Source organism: Triticum urartu, chromosome 4A, assembly GCF_056163025.1.
Source record: "Triticum urartu cultivar PI428250 chromosome 4A, HENAU_Tu73, whole genome shotgun sequence".
In the NCBI taxonomy this organism is placed as follows: Eukaryota; Viridiplantae; Streptophyta; class Magnoliopsida; order Poales; family Poaceae; genus Triticum; species Triticum urartu.
In genome coordinates this window covers 528,695,831-528,709,539 of record NC_141876.1, presented here as the reverse complement: position 1 = coordinate 528,709,539, position 13,709 = coordinate 528,695,831, and the positions used below count along the sequence as shown (strand labels likewise).

General features: G+C 47.8%; 1 protein-coding gene across 1 annotated transcript; it reads left to right on the top strand.

Annotated features, from left to right (window-relative positions):
* Window positions 1-6,512: 6,512 nt before the first annotated feature.
* Window positions 6,513-12,466, top strand: LOC125554076 (putative cytokinin riboside 5'-monophosphate phosphoribohydrolase LOGL3). The gene is made up of 6 exons (XM_087518783.1): window positions 6,513-6,541; window positions 8,008-8,105; window positions 11,310-11,409; window positions 11,657-11,727; window positions 11,842-11,985; window positions 12,092-12,466. The coding sequence occupies exons 3-6, from the start codon at window positions 11,322-11,324 to the stop codon at window positions 12,158-12,160; spliced, it is 372 nt and encodes a 123-aa protein (XP_087374909.1). The 5' UTR covers window positions 6,513-6,541; window positions 8,008-8,105; window positions 11,310-11,321; the 3' UTR covers window positions 12,161-12,466.
* Window positions 12,467-13,709: the final 1,243 nt, after the last annotated feature.

The following is a 13,709-nucleotide window of genomic DNA, read 5'->3' as shown; positions in this document are numbered from 1 at the left end:
ACTTCAATATGCAGGGGATGGAAAAGACCATTCCTGAGGTATATTCAATGCTGAAATCAGCGGATGTGGAAATCAAAAAGGAACATCAAGTGTTGATGGTGAATAAAACCACTAAGTTCAAGAAAGGCAAGGGCAAAAAGAACTTCAAGAAGGACGGCAAGGGAGTTGCCGCGCCCGGTAAGCAAGCTGCCGGGAAGAAGTCAAAGAATGGACCCAAGCCTGAGACTGAGTGTTTTTATTGCAAGGGAAGTGGTCACTGGAAGCGGAACTGCACCAAATACTTAGCAGACAAGAAGGCCGGCAACACTAAAGGTATATGTGATATACATGTAATTGATGTGTACCTTACTAGTACTCGTAGTAGCTCCTAGGTATTTGATACCGGCGCGGTTGCTCACATTTGTAACTCAAAGCAGGAGCTGCGGAATAAGCGGAGACTGGCGAAGGACGAGGTGACGATGCGCGTCGGGAATGGTTCCAAGGTCGATGTGATCGCTGTCGGCATGCTGCCTCTACATTTACCTACGGGATTAGTTTTAAACCTCAATAATTGTTATTTAGTGCCAGCTTTGAGCATGAACATTGTATCAGGATCTCGTTTAATTTGAGATGGCTACTCATTTAAATCCGAGAATAATGGTTGTTCTATTTATATGAGAGATATGTTTTATGGTCATGCTCCGCTGGTGAATGGTTTATTCTTAATGAATCTCGAGCGTAATGTTACAAATATTCATAGTGTGAATACCAAAAGATGTAAGGTTGATAATGATAGTCCCACATACTTGTGGCACTGCCGCCTTGGTCACATAGGTGTCAAACGCATGAAGAAGCTCCATGCAGATGGGCTTTTAAAGTCTCTTGATTACGAATCATTTGACACATGCGAACCATGCCTCATGGGTAAAATGACCAAGACTCCATTCTCAGGAACAATGGAGCGAGCAACCAACTTATTGGAAATCATACATACTGATGTGTGCGGTCCAATGAGTGTTGAGGCTCGCGGTGGCTATCGTTATGTTCTCACCCTCACTGATGACTTGAGTAGATATGGGTATGTCTACTTAATGAAACACAAGTCTGAGACCTTTGAAAAGTTCAAGGAATTTCATAGTGAGGTTGAGAATCAACGTGACAGAAAAATTAAGTTCTTGCGATCAGATCGTGGGGGAGAATACTTGAGTCATGAATTTGGCACACACTTAAGGAAATGTGGAATAGTTTCACAACTCACGACGCCTGGAACACCTCAGCGTAATGGTGTGTCCGAACGTCGTAATCGCACTCTATTGGATATGGTGCGATCTATGATGTCTCTTACCGATTTACCGCTATCATTTTGGGGCTATGCTTTAGAGACTGCCGCATTCACTTTAAATAGGGCTCCGTCAAAATCCGTTGAGACGACACCGTATGAATTATGGTTTGGGAAAACCTAAGATGTTGTTTCTAAAAGTTTGGGGATGCGATGCTTATGTCAAGAAACTTCAACCTGAAAAGCTCGAACCCAAGTCGGAAAAATGCGTCTTCATAGGATACCCTAAAGAAACTATTGGGTATACCTTCTGCCTTAGATCCGAAGGCAAGATCTTTGTTGCCAAGAATGGATCCTTTCTAGAGAAAGAGTTTCTCTCGAAAGAAATAAGCGGGAGGAAACTAGAACTCAATGAAGTATTACCTCTTGAACAGTAAGTGGCGCAGCTCAAGAAATTGTTCCTGAGGTGCCTGCACCGACTAGAGAGGAAGTTAATGATGATGATCATGAAACTTCAGATCAAGTTGCTACTGAACTTCGTAGGTCCACAAGGACACGTTCTGCACCAGAGTGTACGGCAACCCTGTCTTGGAAATCATATTGTTAGACAACAGTGAACCTTCGAACTATGAAGAAGCGATGGCGGGCCCAGATTCCGACAAATGGCTGGAAGCCATGAAATCCGAGATAGGATCCATGTATGAAAACGAAGTATGGACTTTGACTGACTTGCCCGAAGATCGGCGAGCCATAGAAAACAAATGGATCTTTAAGAAGAAGACATACGCGGATGGTAAAATAACCATCTATAAAGCTCGGCTTGTCGCTAAGGGTTATCGACAAGTTCAAGGGGTTGACTACGATGAGACTTTCTCACCCGTAGCGAAGTTGAAGTCCGTCCGAATCATGTTAGCAATTGCTGCATTCTATGATTATGAGATATGGCAAATGGACGTCAAAACGGCATTCATTAATGGTTTCCTTAAGGAAGAATTGTATATGATGCAGCCGGAAGGTTTTGTCGATCCTAAGAATGCTGACAAGGTGTGCAAGCTCCAATGCTCGATTTATGGGCTGGTGCAAGCATCTCGGAGTTGGAACATTCGTTTTGATGAGATGATCAAAGCGTTTGGGTTTACGCAGACTTATGGAGAAGCCTGCATTTACAAGAAAGTGAGTGGGAGCTCTGTAGCATTTCTCATATTGTATGTGGATGACATACTGTTGATGGGAAATGATATAGAATTCTTGGAAAGCATAAAGGCCTACTTGAACAAGTGTTTTTCAATGAAGGATCTTAGAGAAGCTGCTTATATATTTGGCATCAAGATCTATAGAGATAGATCGAGACGCCTCATTGGTCTTTCACAGAGTACGTACCTTGACAAGATATTGAAGAAGTTCAAAATGGATCAGTCAAAGAAGGGGTTCTTGCCTGTATTGCAAGGTATGAGATTGAGCACGGCTCAATGCCCGACCACGGCAGAAGATAGAGAAAAGATGAGTGTCGTCCCCTATGCCTCGGCCATAGGGTCTATCATGTATGCTATGCTGTGTACCAGACCTGATGTAAACTTGCCGTAAGTTTGGTAGGAAGGTACCAAAGTAATCCCGGCATGGAACACTGGACAGCGGTCAAGAATATCCTGAAGTACCTAAAGAGGACTAAGGACATGTTTCTCGTTTATGGAGGTGACGAAGAGCTTGTCGTAAAGGGTTACGTCGATGCTAGCTTCGACACAGATCTGGATGACTCTAAGTCACAAACCGAATACGTGTATATTTTGAATGGTGGGGCAGTAAGCTGGTGCAGTTGCAAGCAAAGCGTTGTGGCGGGATCTACATGTGAAGCAGAGTACATGACAGCCTCGGAGGTAGCACAAGAGGCAATCTGGGTGAAGGAGTTCATTACCGACCTAGGAGTCATACCCAATGCGTCGGGCCCGATGACTCTCTTCTGTGACAACACTGGAGCCGTTGCCCTTGCCAAGGAGCCCAGGTTTCACAGGAAGACCAGGCATATCAAGCGTCGCTTCAACTCCATTCGTGAAAGTGTTCAAAATGGAGACATAGATATTTGTAAAGTACATACGGACCTGAATGTGGCAGATCCGTTGACTAAACCTCTCCCTAGAGCAAAACATGATCAACACCAGAACTGCATGGGTGTTCGATTCATCACAATGTAACTAGACTATTGTCTCTAGTGCAAGTGGGAGACTGTTGGAAATATGCCCTAGAGGCAATAATAAAATGGTTATTATTATATTTCTTTGTTCATGATAATTGTCTATTCTTCATGCTATAATTGTGTTATCTGGAAATCGTAATACATGTGTGAATACATAGACCACAACATGTCCCTAGTGAGCCTCTAGTTGACTAGCTTGTTGATCAAAAGATAGTCATGGTTTCCTGACTATGGACATTGGATGTCATTGATAACGGGATCACATCATTAGGAGAATGATGTGATGGACAAGACCCAATCCTAAGCATAGCTCAAAGATCGTGTAGTTCGTTCGCTATAGCTTTTCCGAATGTCAAGTATCATTTCCTTAGACCATGAGATTGTGCAACTCCCGGATACCGTAGGAGTGCTTTGGGTGTGCCAAACGTCACAACGTAACTGGGTGACTATAAAGATACACTACAGGTATCTCCGAAAGTGTCTGTTGGGTTGGCACGAATCGAGACTGGGATTTGTCACTCCGTATGACGGAGAGGTATCTCTGGCCCACTCGGTAATGCATCATCATAATGAGCTCAATGTGACCAAGTGGTTGATCACGGGATCATGCATTACGGTACGAGTAAAGTGACTTGCCGGTAACGAGATTGAACGAGGTATTGGGATACCGACGATCGAGTCTCGGGCAAGTAACGTACCGATTGACAAAGGGAATTGTATACGGAATTGATTGAATCCTCGACATCGTGGTTCATTCGATGAGATCATCGAGGAGCATGTGGGAGTAAACATGGGTATCCAGATCCCGCTGTTGGTTATTGACCGGAGAGTCGTCTCGGTCATGTCTGCGTGTCTCTCGAACCCGTAGGGTCTACACACTTAAGGTTCGGTGACGCTAGGGTTGTTGAGATATTAGCATACGGCAACCCGAAAGTTGTTCGGAGTCCCGGATGAGATCCCGGACGTCACGAGGAGTTTTGGAATGGTCCGGAGGTGAAGATTTATATATAGGAAGTCAAGTTTCGGCCATCGGGATGGTTTCGGGGGTAATCGGTATTGTACCGGGACCACCGAAAGGGTCCCGGGGGTCCACCGGGTGGGGCCACCTATTCCGGAGGGCCCCATGGGCTGAAGTGGGAGGGGAACCAGCCCCTAGTGGGCTGGTGTGCCCTCCCCCCCCCCATGGGCCTCCCCTGCGCCTAGGGTTGGAAACCCTAGGGGTGGGGGCGCCCCACTTGGCTTGGGGGGCACTCCACCCCCCTTGGCCGCCGGCCCCCTTGGAGATTCAATCTCCTCGGGCCGGCGCCCCCCTAGGGGTCCTATATATAGTGGGGGGGGAGGGAGGGCAGCCGCACCCTAGCCCCTGGCACCTCCATCTCCCTCCCGTGACACTCCTCCCTCTCCCTGAGCTTGGCGAAGCCCTACCGAGATCACCGTTGCTTCCACCACCACGCCATCGTGCTGCTGGATCTTCATCAACCTCTCCTTCCCCCTTGCTGGATCAAGTTGGAGGAGACATCTTCCCAACCGTACGTGTGTTGAACGCGGAGGTGCCGTCCGTTCGGCGCTAGGTCATCGGTGATTTGGATCACGACGAGTACGACTCCATCAACCCCGTTCTCTTGAATGCTTCCGCGCGCGATCTACAAGGGTATGTAGATGCACTCCTCTCTCCCTCGTTGCTAGATGACTCCATAGATTGATCTTGGTGATGCGTAGAAAATTTTAAAATTCTGCTACGTTCCCCAACAATATAGTTGTGGATATATATAGAATATAGGTAGTATTTTTCATGCATGTTGAGAGAAATATAATTAGTGTGCTTGATGAGGTGGCATGTGTGGAGAGTTGAGATATGTGCATATTGGGAGAGAATGTAAATAGCATTTCCCATGCATGTTAAGAGAAACAATTAGTGGGATGATGATGTGACATGTTTGGTGAGGTGGCATGTGTGCATGTTGAGAGAATTGAGATAATAGAGATTAATTATTTAGGTATATAGGATTTTACATGTACTCCCTCTTATTAGTGATCTAAAAGATCTTATATTTCTTTCCTCTTTTCAGAAAAATCGACAAAAAGAGTCATATTTTATACTCTCTCTCTATTTCATTATCTAGTGCGCATAGATTGTGGCTCTTATACTAATGAATGTGCTGGTCGTTGTCCTTTCGACGAGATAGCCCTGCCTCCACCGCATGTGACCCACCCACCACGTGCATGCTGCTGCGAGGGATAACTCCTCCAGCGCTTCCATTGGAGGTCAGCTTCGTCCAAATTTGCTTGGCCGGACAAATGTGCACTACAATCTGGAATTGTAGCAGAAAACTTATACGCACTATAAAAAGGAACGGAGGGAGTATGAGATTTATGTGTTGTCAATTCATAGCACTATTTGCGTTCATTAATGGCTTCTAAGAAGTACAAAGGCCAGAAATCCAAAACAATTTTCTAGAACCGATCCAGAGTAGTCCCTGCTTGCCAAATGATATATATCACATGTATTATTATTTTTGCAAAGTCAAAGTCGGTAAACGCTGCTCAAGTGTATGAAAAATAATATAAACATTTACAACACCGAATGTGTACCATATCAAAATACATTTTTATGATGAATCTAATAGTACTGGTTTGGCATTGTCAACGCTGATACACTTTTCATAGACTTGATCAAAGGTTACATGCTTTGACTTTGAGAAGATGCACTATATAATATGTCAAGGTGAGAGTATATTTTAAATGATTTTAGAAAACAAGCTTTGACATTTTCTCCCGGGAAAAAGAACTTTGACCTTCTCTATTGTTTGCAAAAGACAGCGCAGTACAGCTATACCTAACACCCGTCGGCTCTCTCTCTCTCTAGCCCGGCTTTATATAAGTGATAGGTGCTCGTTGTGCACACACAGAAGCAAAACACATATCAAAGAGAGGAGGAGAGGGAGAGAGAGCAGATCAAAGAGAGAGGGAGAGGGGGAGAGAGCAGGATGGATCAGGCGAGCAGATTCAAGCGGATGTGCGTCTTCTGCGGCAGCAGCCAGGGCAACAAGAGCAGCTACCACGACGCCGCCATCGACCTCGCCAACCAGCTCGTACGTGCTACTACTCTCTATTCGTGCATGCATCTCATCTTGGTCAGCAGTACGTATCACGATTACGCCAGCCAGCTGCTCTTGATTCTCGTTTCGCAAAGGGGTTGTGGGGACGTTCCTTGTTCGTAATCACGCGGTCTAAAGCGATCGAGCAGGGAGACTTTTTTAGCTAATAGCACTAATTGCTGAATGATTAAGCAGTCGGTCGTTGGTCCTTGATGAGATCCAGAATCTGAATACACTTACACTTATGGATGATTAAGGATGAGGGAAAACACGCGCGCCTGCTGCACATGCATGGCCTGGACGGTCTTCTCTCCTCTCGTACGTTGACATGCATTAATCTGCTTATTAGTTTGCACCACGGTTAATCACGAAAGCGGCTGTCAAGTTAGTAGAGCCAAGATTAATGTGTATGTCCGTAGATGCCTAGCTATGTCAAAGCACAAAACTACACACTTTTACAGTGAGATGATTTTACTTGCCAGCGGCACAGAGCACGGCTAACACTGGTAGGACAGGCCGGGCAGAGCTCGTCATCTAGGAGTACTCCGTATCTAGCTCCTCTGAAATAGTACTACGTACGAACACGACTTGAACACATGCATGCAAGCCATCAGCATGCGTACGTGCACTCGTCAGCTTCAGTGCTTCTCATGTACTCCCTCCGTTTTTTAGTTTGCATATAAGATTTAGTCAAAGTTAAACTTTCTAAAATTTGACTAACTTTATAGAAAAAAATATCGACATCTACAATACAAAAGTTATTGTTATGAAACTAATTTCATCATGCATCTAATACTATTAATTTTATAGTCTGAATGTTGATATATTTTTCTACAAAGCTAGTCAAATTTTATAAAGTTTACTTTATAAAATTTAACTTTGATTAAATTTTATATGCAAACTAAAAAGAAACAGAGGGAGTACTATCGATCGGCTCATCCATCACTTGCTACCGTCCGTACGTAGTACTCCCACCGCATTCATCATGTGCAGTAGTACGGGTTATTTCACTCGCTGTGCAAGTGCAACAAGTATTGTCTACTACTTCCTTGTCCAGATGCATAAAGCATCTTAGATTGTGCATCCCGACCAAGATAGAGAAGAAAACGAAAGAACTTAATGTTTATTTGCTAATTAATAGCATTGTATGCAATGAATTAATCATTGCATGTCGTGTTTGCTAGTCTCAAGTCATTGAAAATATGTATCTTTTATTGGTTGATATATCAAGAAATAAAAACGAGGTGGGAGTTAATACACCGTGCCAAAGTGTTTTAAGATTATTTAGTTTTCGTAACGTAACTTATACATCTAGACGAAGGGGTACAAGGAATTCACTCGATCACGTACATACGGTCGGCCGCGTGACTTGAACGTTGCCAGTCAGATCTCAAACGTACTACTTACATGCGTACGTACGGTGGGGAGCTAGGTAATTAACGTTGAATGGTGGGTGACAGGTTGGTGGGGGCATCGACCTGGTGTATGGCGGCGGCAGCATCGGGCTGATGGGGCTCGTCTCCCGGGCCGTCTACCACGGCGGCAGGCACGTCATCGGGTAAGGGCATCTTCAGCCACGCCTTTAAGAAGGCCTTTTTACGCGTTTTTTTTTTGCGCCGGTGCTGAAAAATCGACCCAGTCGTGTTCTCAGGAGTCAGATTTTCATCGGTTTGGGCCGAAAACAGCGTCGACGGACCCAGGCCGAACCCGGCGCGCTGGGGGGTGCCCGGGGGCGCCGGAGCGAACTGTTTTGACGCGAAACAGTCGCGGGCCTGCCGCGTCAGCGACTCTACCCTCTTCTCGCCCCTTCGTCGTCCTCATCGTCTCGTTTCCCGCGGCGAATCAATGCCAAAGCTGCCGCGCTGCCGCGCCGGTCAGTCTGTGCCATTGATGCCTCACGGGCGGCGCAGTGAAGACCGGATGACGCACGTTCCTCGCCCTCCCTCGCCCGCCACGCGTACTCGCGGCGGCTCCCGCACGGGCGGCGCCTCGGCCTATATAAGACGAGCCCCAGCGCACTCGGCGACTCGTACTCTCTCGCCGGTGTCGTTCCTCCCTCTCCTCTCTCTCGCCGTCGTCGTTCCTCCCTCTCCTCTCTCTCGCCGTCTCCAGCACCCATGGCCGAGCGCTTCCCAGGCGACGGCGCGGCGGCGAACGGCTTCGGCCGCCGCCATCTTCACGAGAGCGAGGCTCGCCTCCTTTTCGAGGCCGAGTAACCGGTCCCGCCAGACATGCGGGTACCCGGGGCGTGGAGGATCAGCGCCGGCGGCGTGCCGGTGCCACCGATACCCACCTGCGCGGCGCGGCGTGCGGAGATCGCACGCATCCGCTCGTCCCTGCCGCATGCGGCGAGGGAGGGGCCACGTTACGTCCTCGACAGCCCGCTCTGGGAGCCCTACTTCCGCCGCCGTCACGCCGAGCAGCTCGAGGCCACCAACGGCGTCGAGCTCTCCGGCAGGCTCAACGCCGTCGGCCGGCGTCGGTGGTGGGGCGTGCCCGGGCGCACGTTGGAGGCCGTCCTCGAGTACATCGAGGGCGGCAACACGCCGCGCCTCGAGTACCCCGCTCCCCCGTCCTTCACACGCCGCCGGGGAAGCTCCTGGACCCCGAGGCGCATGGAGGCCGGGGGGTCCTCCTCCTTGTCCGGCGGCTCCCCCTGCCTCCACCTCCGCCCCGTCAAGCCGGAGCCCCAGGGCGCGCCTGTCAGCACGCGCACCCGCAGCTCCGGCGTCCGCATCGGCAACAACGCCTCCCCCATCGGCCGCTTCGTCCTCGTCGAGCCCAAACCGGAGCCCAAGCCGGAGCCCGGCCTTCCCGTGGAGTACGAGGAGATAGCCCGGCGCGGCTTCTCCGACGAGGATGCCCTGCGGTGGGCGCGGGACGACTACCTCCGCGACGAGATGGTCCGGCAGCGCCGGGCCCTGGAGGAGATCGCCGCCCGCAAGCGTGGGCGCAAGGACGAGCACGGCGTCGTGGTCCTTAGCGACGACGCCCCCGGACCGTCCAACCCGCCGCGCCAACCGGGGGAGGGATGCAGCAGGGACGGCGGGGGCGTCGGCGGGGGCGACGACGACGACGACGACGACGGCGGTGACTACACGCGGTTCTATCGCCTCCTCGGCATGTAGAACCGCGTGGGCGGGCGGCGAGGCGGGCGGCGAGGGAGACGGCGGGGGTAGCCCGCGGTAGTTTTTTCTTTTTTTTGTAAAGTATGTTTAAATTTGAACGAACTCGCCGATGTTTGCGTTAAATTTGAGTCGTGTTTGTGCCGTATTTGACTTTTTAAAAAACCCGTGGGGGGCGCGACTGGGGGGCATCACGCCCCAGTGCGCGGTTTAGCGCCGATGCACTCCCAGGGGGCGATTTTTTGCCCCAGGTCCTGGGGGGCCAACGGCTGGAGATGCCCTAAGTTGTTCCATTATGGTAGCCTAAGTATAAGAAAGTCGTCTCATGTTGCTGTCTTGCGCATGCAAGGTCATTCCCAAGACTCTCATGACACCCGAGGTACTCCCTCCATTCCAAAATATAGTGTACCCGCGCTTCCCGAGGTCCAACTTTGATCATAAATTTAACCAACGAGACCAACTGCGACGGGAGAAAAAATTATATAATTGAACACTTCTTTCGAATACGAATTCACTGATATAATTTTTGCCCCCGCTGCAATTGGTCTTGATAGTTAAATTTACAGTCCAAGTTGAAACACGGAGATAGAGAAAGCACTATATTGTGGAATGGAGGGAGTATGTACTACTACTGTACTGCTTGTCTCCTCCTCCTGCTGCAGCTTGCTCGGAGCAGAAATGGACATGGCATGCTCATCCATTTCGAGTTTCTATCATGACACTTCTACTTCACTGCATCTTGGAATGCCCACTTGCAGTAGCTCCTAGCTAGGACTAGCTAATTAGTCTGCTCTCAGGCTGGCAGTACGTAGTGGCCTCTCTCCTCTCTTGGGAGTGTTCCCTTTTCCTAACCCAAGGGAACAAAACACAACACAGCAGAAGTAGACGTTGTTGCCCACAAAATTGCAGAAAACAATCCACAGAATCACGAAACCCCACGTAGCAGTAAACCCGTGGCACAAATCCAAACATGCAGGCGTGAGCATAAACAAACGGGAGCACGCGCAGCTTTGCGTGATGATTCCATTCTATTCCCGGGCCGAAACAGACATACTCCTAGAGAGAAAGAACCTTCTTTAATTAGTAACCAGTAAGATTTCTTTGGGTCATGCTTAGCCCCGTATGTTACAGACAGACAGGCGTGCTAATTAATTAGTTTGATGGCTACCTGCATCTATCCGTGGTCAACAACTGATCCGGGCAGGTGTACTGACTTCACTGTCCACAGTAGCATTGACCTGCACGAATTAAACATCCTGCATATGATAATAACTCGACGCCTGCCCTGCGGCACTGCCCTGCTTACACATGCATGTCGATCGGTAGCGTCTCAGCTCGTGGAAATTTATCAACAGTGCCGCCGAAGCTCTGCTTATTATCACATGGGATGGATACCATCATTAATCATCAGCAGCAGCGGCCTGGTCCTCCGACCTTCGTCTTCCCTCCTTTAGTGCCTGTGAGAACTGAGAGCATCGAATGTACTTGTCCCGCCCGGCCGGCAAGCGATTTTGTTTGTCTCGCGTGCCGACATTAGCTCTGCATCTGGACTTTCAGTGTGATTTCTGCTAGCTGCTGCTGCGTTGGTACTTGGTCCAAGTAAATGTAAGGATAAATGGATGTTGTTGCTGTGGCAGATCGTCGGGGAGATGGTGGGGGAGGTGAGGCCGGTGGCCGACATGCACCAGCGGAAGGCCGAGATGGCCAGGCTCTCGGACGCCTTCGTAGCCCTGCCTGGTACGTGCTGAATGCACCCCCTGCATCGGCTCGCATCATTGCCTTGTTGATTACTGCACTGCATTGCATCTTCTCAGCCTATCGGTCAGGTCTGGCCGGCCAGGACCCCCCAAATTCATGGTTCCGTAATACTCCTCCATTAACGCCTCTCTGACATGTTGTCGTCGTAGAAAGAAGACATCATGCAATGCAATTGATCCTGCACGTGCGAAACTGTACTTTGTAAGTAACAATCTCACCCATTCAGGAGGGTACGGGACGCTGGAGGAGCTGCTGGAGGTGATCACGTGGGCGCAGCTAGATATCCATCACAAGCCGGTGCGTACCTGCGTACATATACACATATGTCAAATGATCCAGCAACCTAAACCTAAGCTACAAACATGCATGCACGTAATCTCACATGGCAGCATATGTCAATTCTTCGATCAGGTTGGTCTGCTGAACGTGGAGGGGTACTACGACTCGCTGCTGACCTTCATGGACCAGGCCGTGGAGGAAGGCTTCATCAACCCCGCCGCCCGCCGCATCATCGTCTCCGCCCCCACCGCCAACCAGCTCATGGAGAAGCTCGAGGTGCATTGTGAGAAAAATTCAGTGAAACAGTACTCCATTAAGCTATGTGCCATGAGAACTTCCGATTACTTAATTAATTAACTCGTGTGCGTCTATTAATCCACAGAAGTACGTGCCTTACTACGACATGGCCGCGTTCGGGCTGGACTGGGAGACGCCGAGACGGGTCGCCTAGAGTTCTGATCATCGCGCAGACATCCGCCATTTCTCTCAGCGTGATGCATGCATGCATGCAGTTCGAAGGAATAGTTTGCTGAAGATTAGCATAAAATAATCAGTAGCTAGTTCAGTTCTAGTACTCGATCGGTCTCGTTGGCCTTCTTCTGTAAGGGCATGGTCAGTATGAACTTTCGGTAGGTACCTAGGTGTCAACCACTCAACCTTTATATATCTTGATTAAGTATCCCTAAAAAAATTGATTATGTCATTACTAGTACTTCCAAAGATCGAGCAGCTAGCTGAGAACTTGAGATTGACTGAATCTGTATCGGTAGTTATTCGAGGGTAATTGTGAAAGACTTTAAATTGAAGTTTCAAGTTGTAAGTTTGCTGAAGCCGATGTAGCCCAAAACAGATCCGAGATGGCTTTACCGGGCCAGTTTTATCAGTGTCTTTTTTTAGGGGTGTTTTATCAGTGTCAGGCCTCTCAATTATGCCACTGATAAACTGGCCACGACGTTGCCAAAAAAAAAAGAAGCTGCCGTTGGACAATTATGAGCGTCGTCAAATAGGGGAGGCTCCGCCTGAAGCCAGGGAAAACGAGCCGGCGAACGGTTACTTTTTTTTTCTTTTCGATTTTTCACCAAAAAATGGCTCTGGCTTTTTAGGAGCCAGGTATTAATAACTTACTAAAAGATAAACAAGTAAAATTAGCGAAAATTGTTAAGTATGTGTTTCAAAATTAAATTCACTGTATATTTAAAAAGGTTCACAATATAATTAAAATGTCATTGTGTATTAATTTTTTATTGCAAAATTACAAAATGTTAATGTATATTAAAAATGATTTTCATATATTTTAAAAATAGTGTATTTAAAAATATAATAAAAACAGTGTTTATTTGAAAATTGTTCATCGCATTTAAGAAAATATTCACAATATAATAGAAAAATGCAAAAAGAAAAATCATGAAAAAAGTAGAAGAAAAAACCAACCTGAAAGGAGGAACATAAAAAATAAAAGTAAAAGAAGAATAAAAACCGAAAGAAAAACACAAAAGAAAAGAAAACTTCTAGTGAACAAACAAAAACAAAAAGGCAACAGAAAAAACAAGCGAGAAATAAAGAAGCAACAAACGACATGTTGCCGCGGACTGGGCCGGTCCTCCTACGGGGGATGTGGATGAAGCGACCTCTTTTTGCCACCTGTGGGTGGCATATAGACACTATTAGAGAAAACCCTAGTAGTAGCGCGGGTTTAAATTCCATTAGTAGCGCGGGCAGCCGCGCTACTAATAAGGCGCTACAGCTATTACTTAGCAGTAGCGCATGCGACAGGCGCTACTGCTAAGACACATAGCGGCAACGCTTGTTCTGTCCCGTGTTGCTGCTAATCTAGCTAGTTGTAGTGTGTTTCTTATCCATCGCTACTAGTACTTTTTTTAGTGTATTTATACGACGTTATACAAATTTTGGTACAATATTAATTATGAGGTTTATATCATTATGTCCATAACAGTGTGTCAAATAAAGGTGGATTAGGTTTAAGTGGAGGCAATATGTGG

What these genes read in the sequence shown, in the direction of transcription:
- LOC125554076 (XM_087518783.1), top strand. Translation starts at nt 11,322, where the DNA reads ATGGTGGGGGAGGTGAGGCCGGTGGCCGACATGCACCAGCGGAAGGCC. An exon ending in CGCCTTCGTAGCCCTGCCTG is followed by an intron (nt 11,410 to 11,656) that starts GTACGTGCTGAA and finishes TCACCCATTCAG; the next exon opens with GAGGGTACGGGACGCTGGAG. An exon ending in TAGATATCCATCACAAGCCG is followed by an intron (nt 11,728 to 11,841) that starts GTGCGTACCTGC and finishes TTCTTCGATCAG; the next exon opens with GTTGGTCTGCTGAACGTGGA.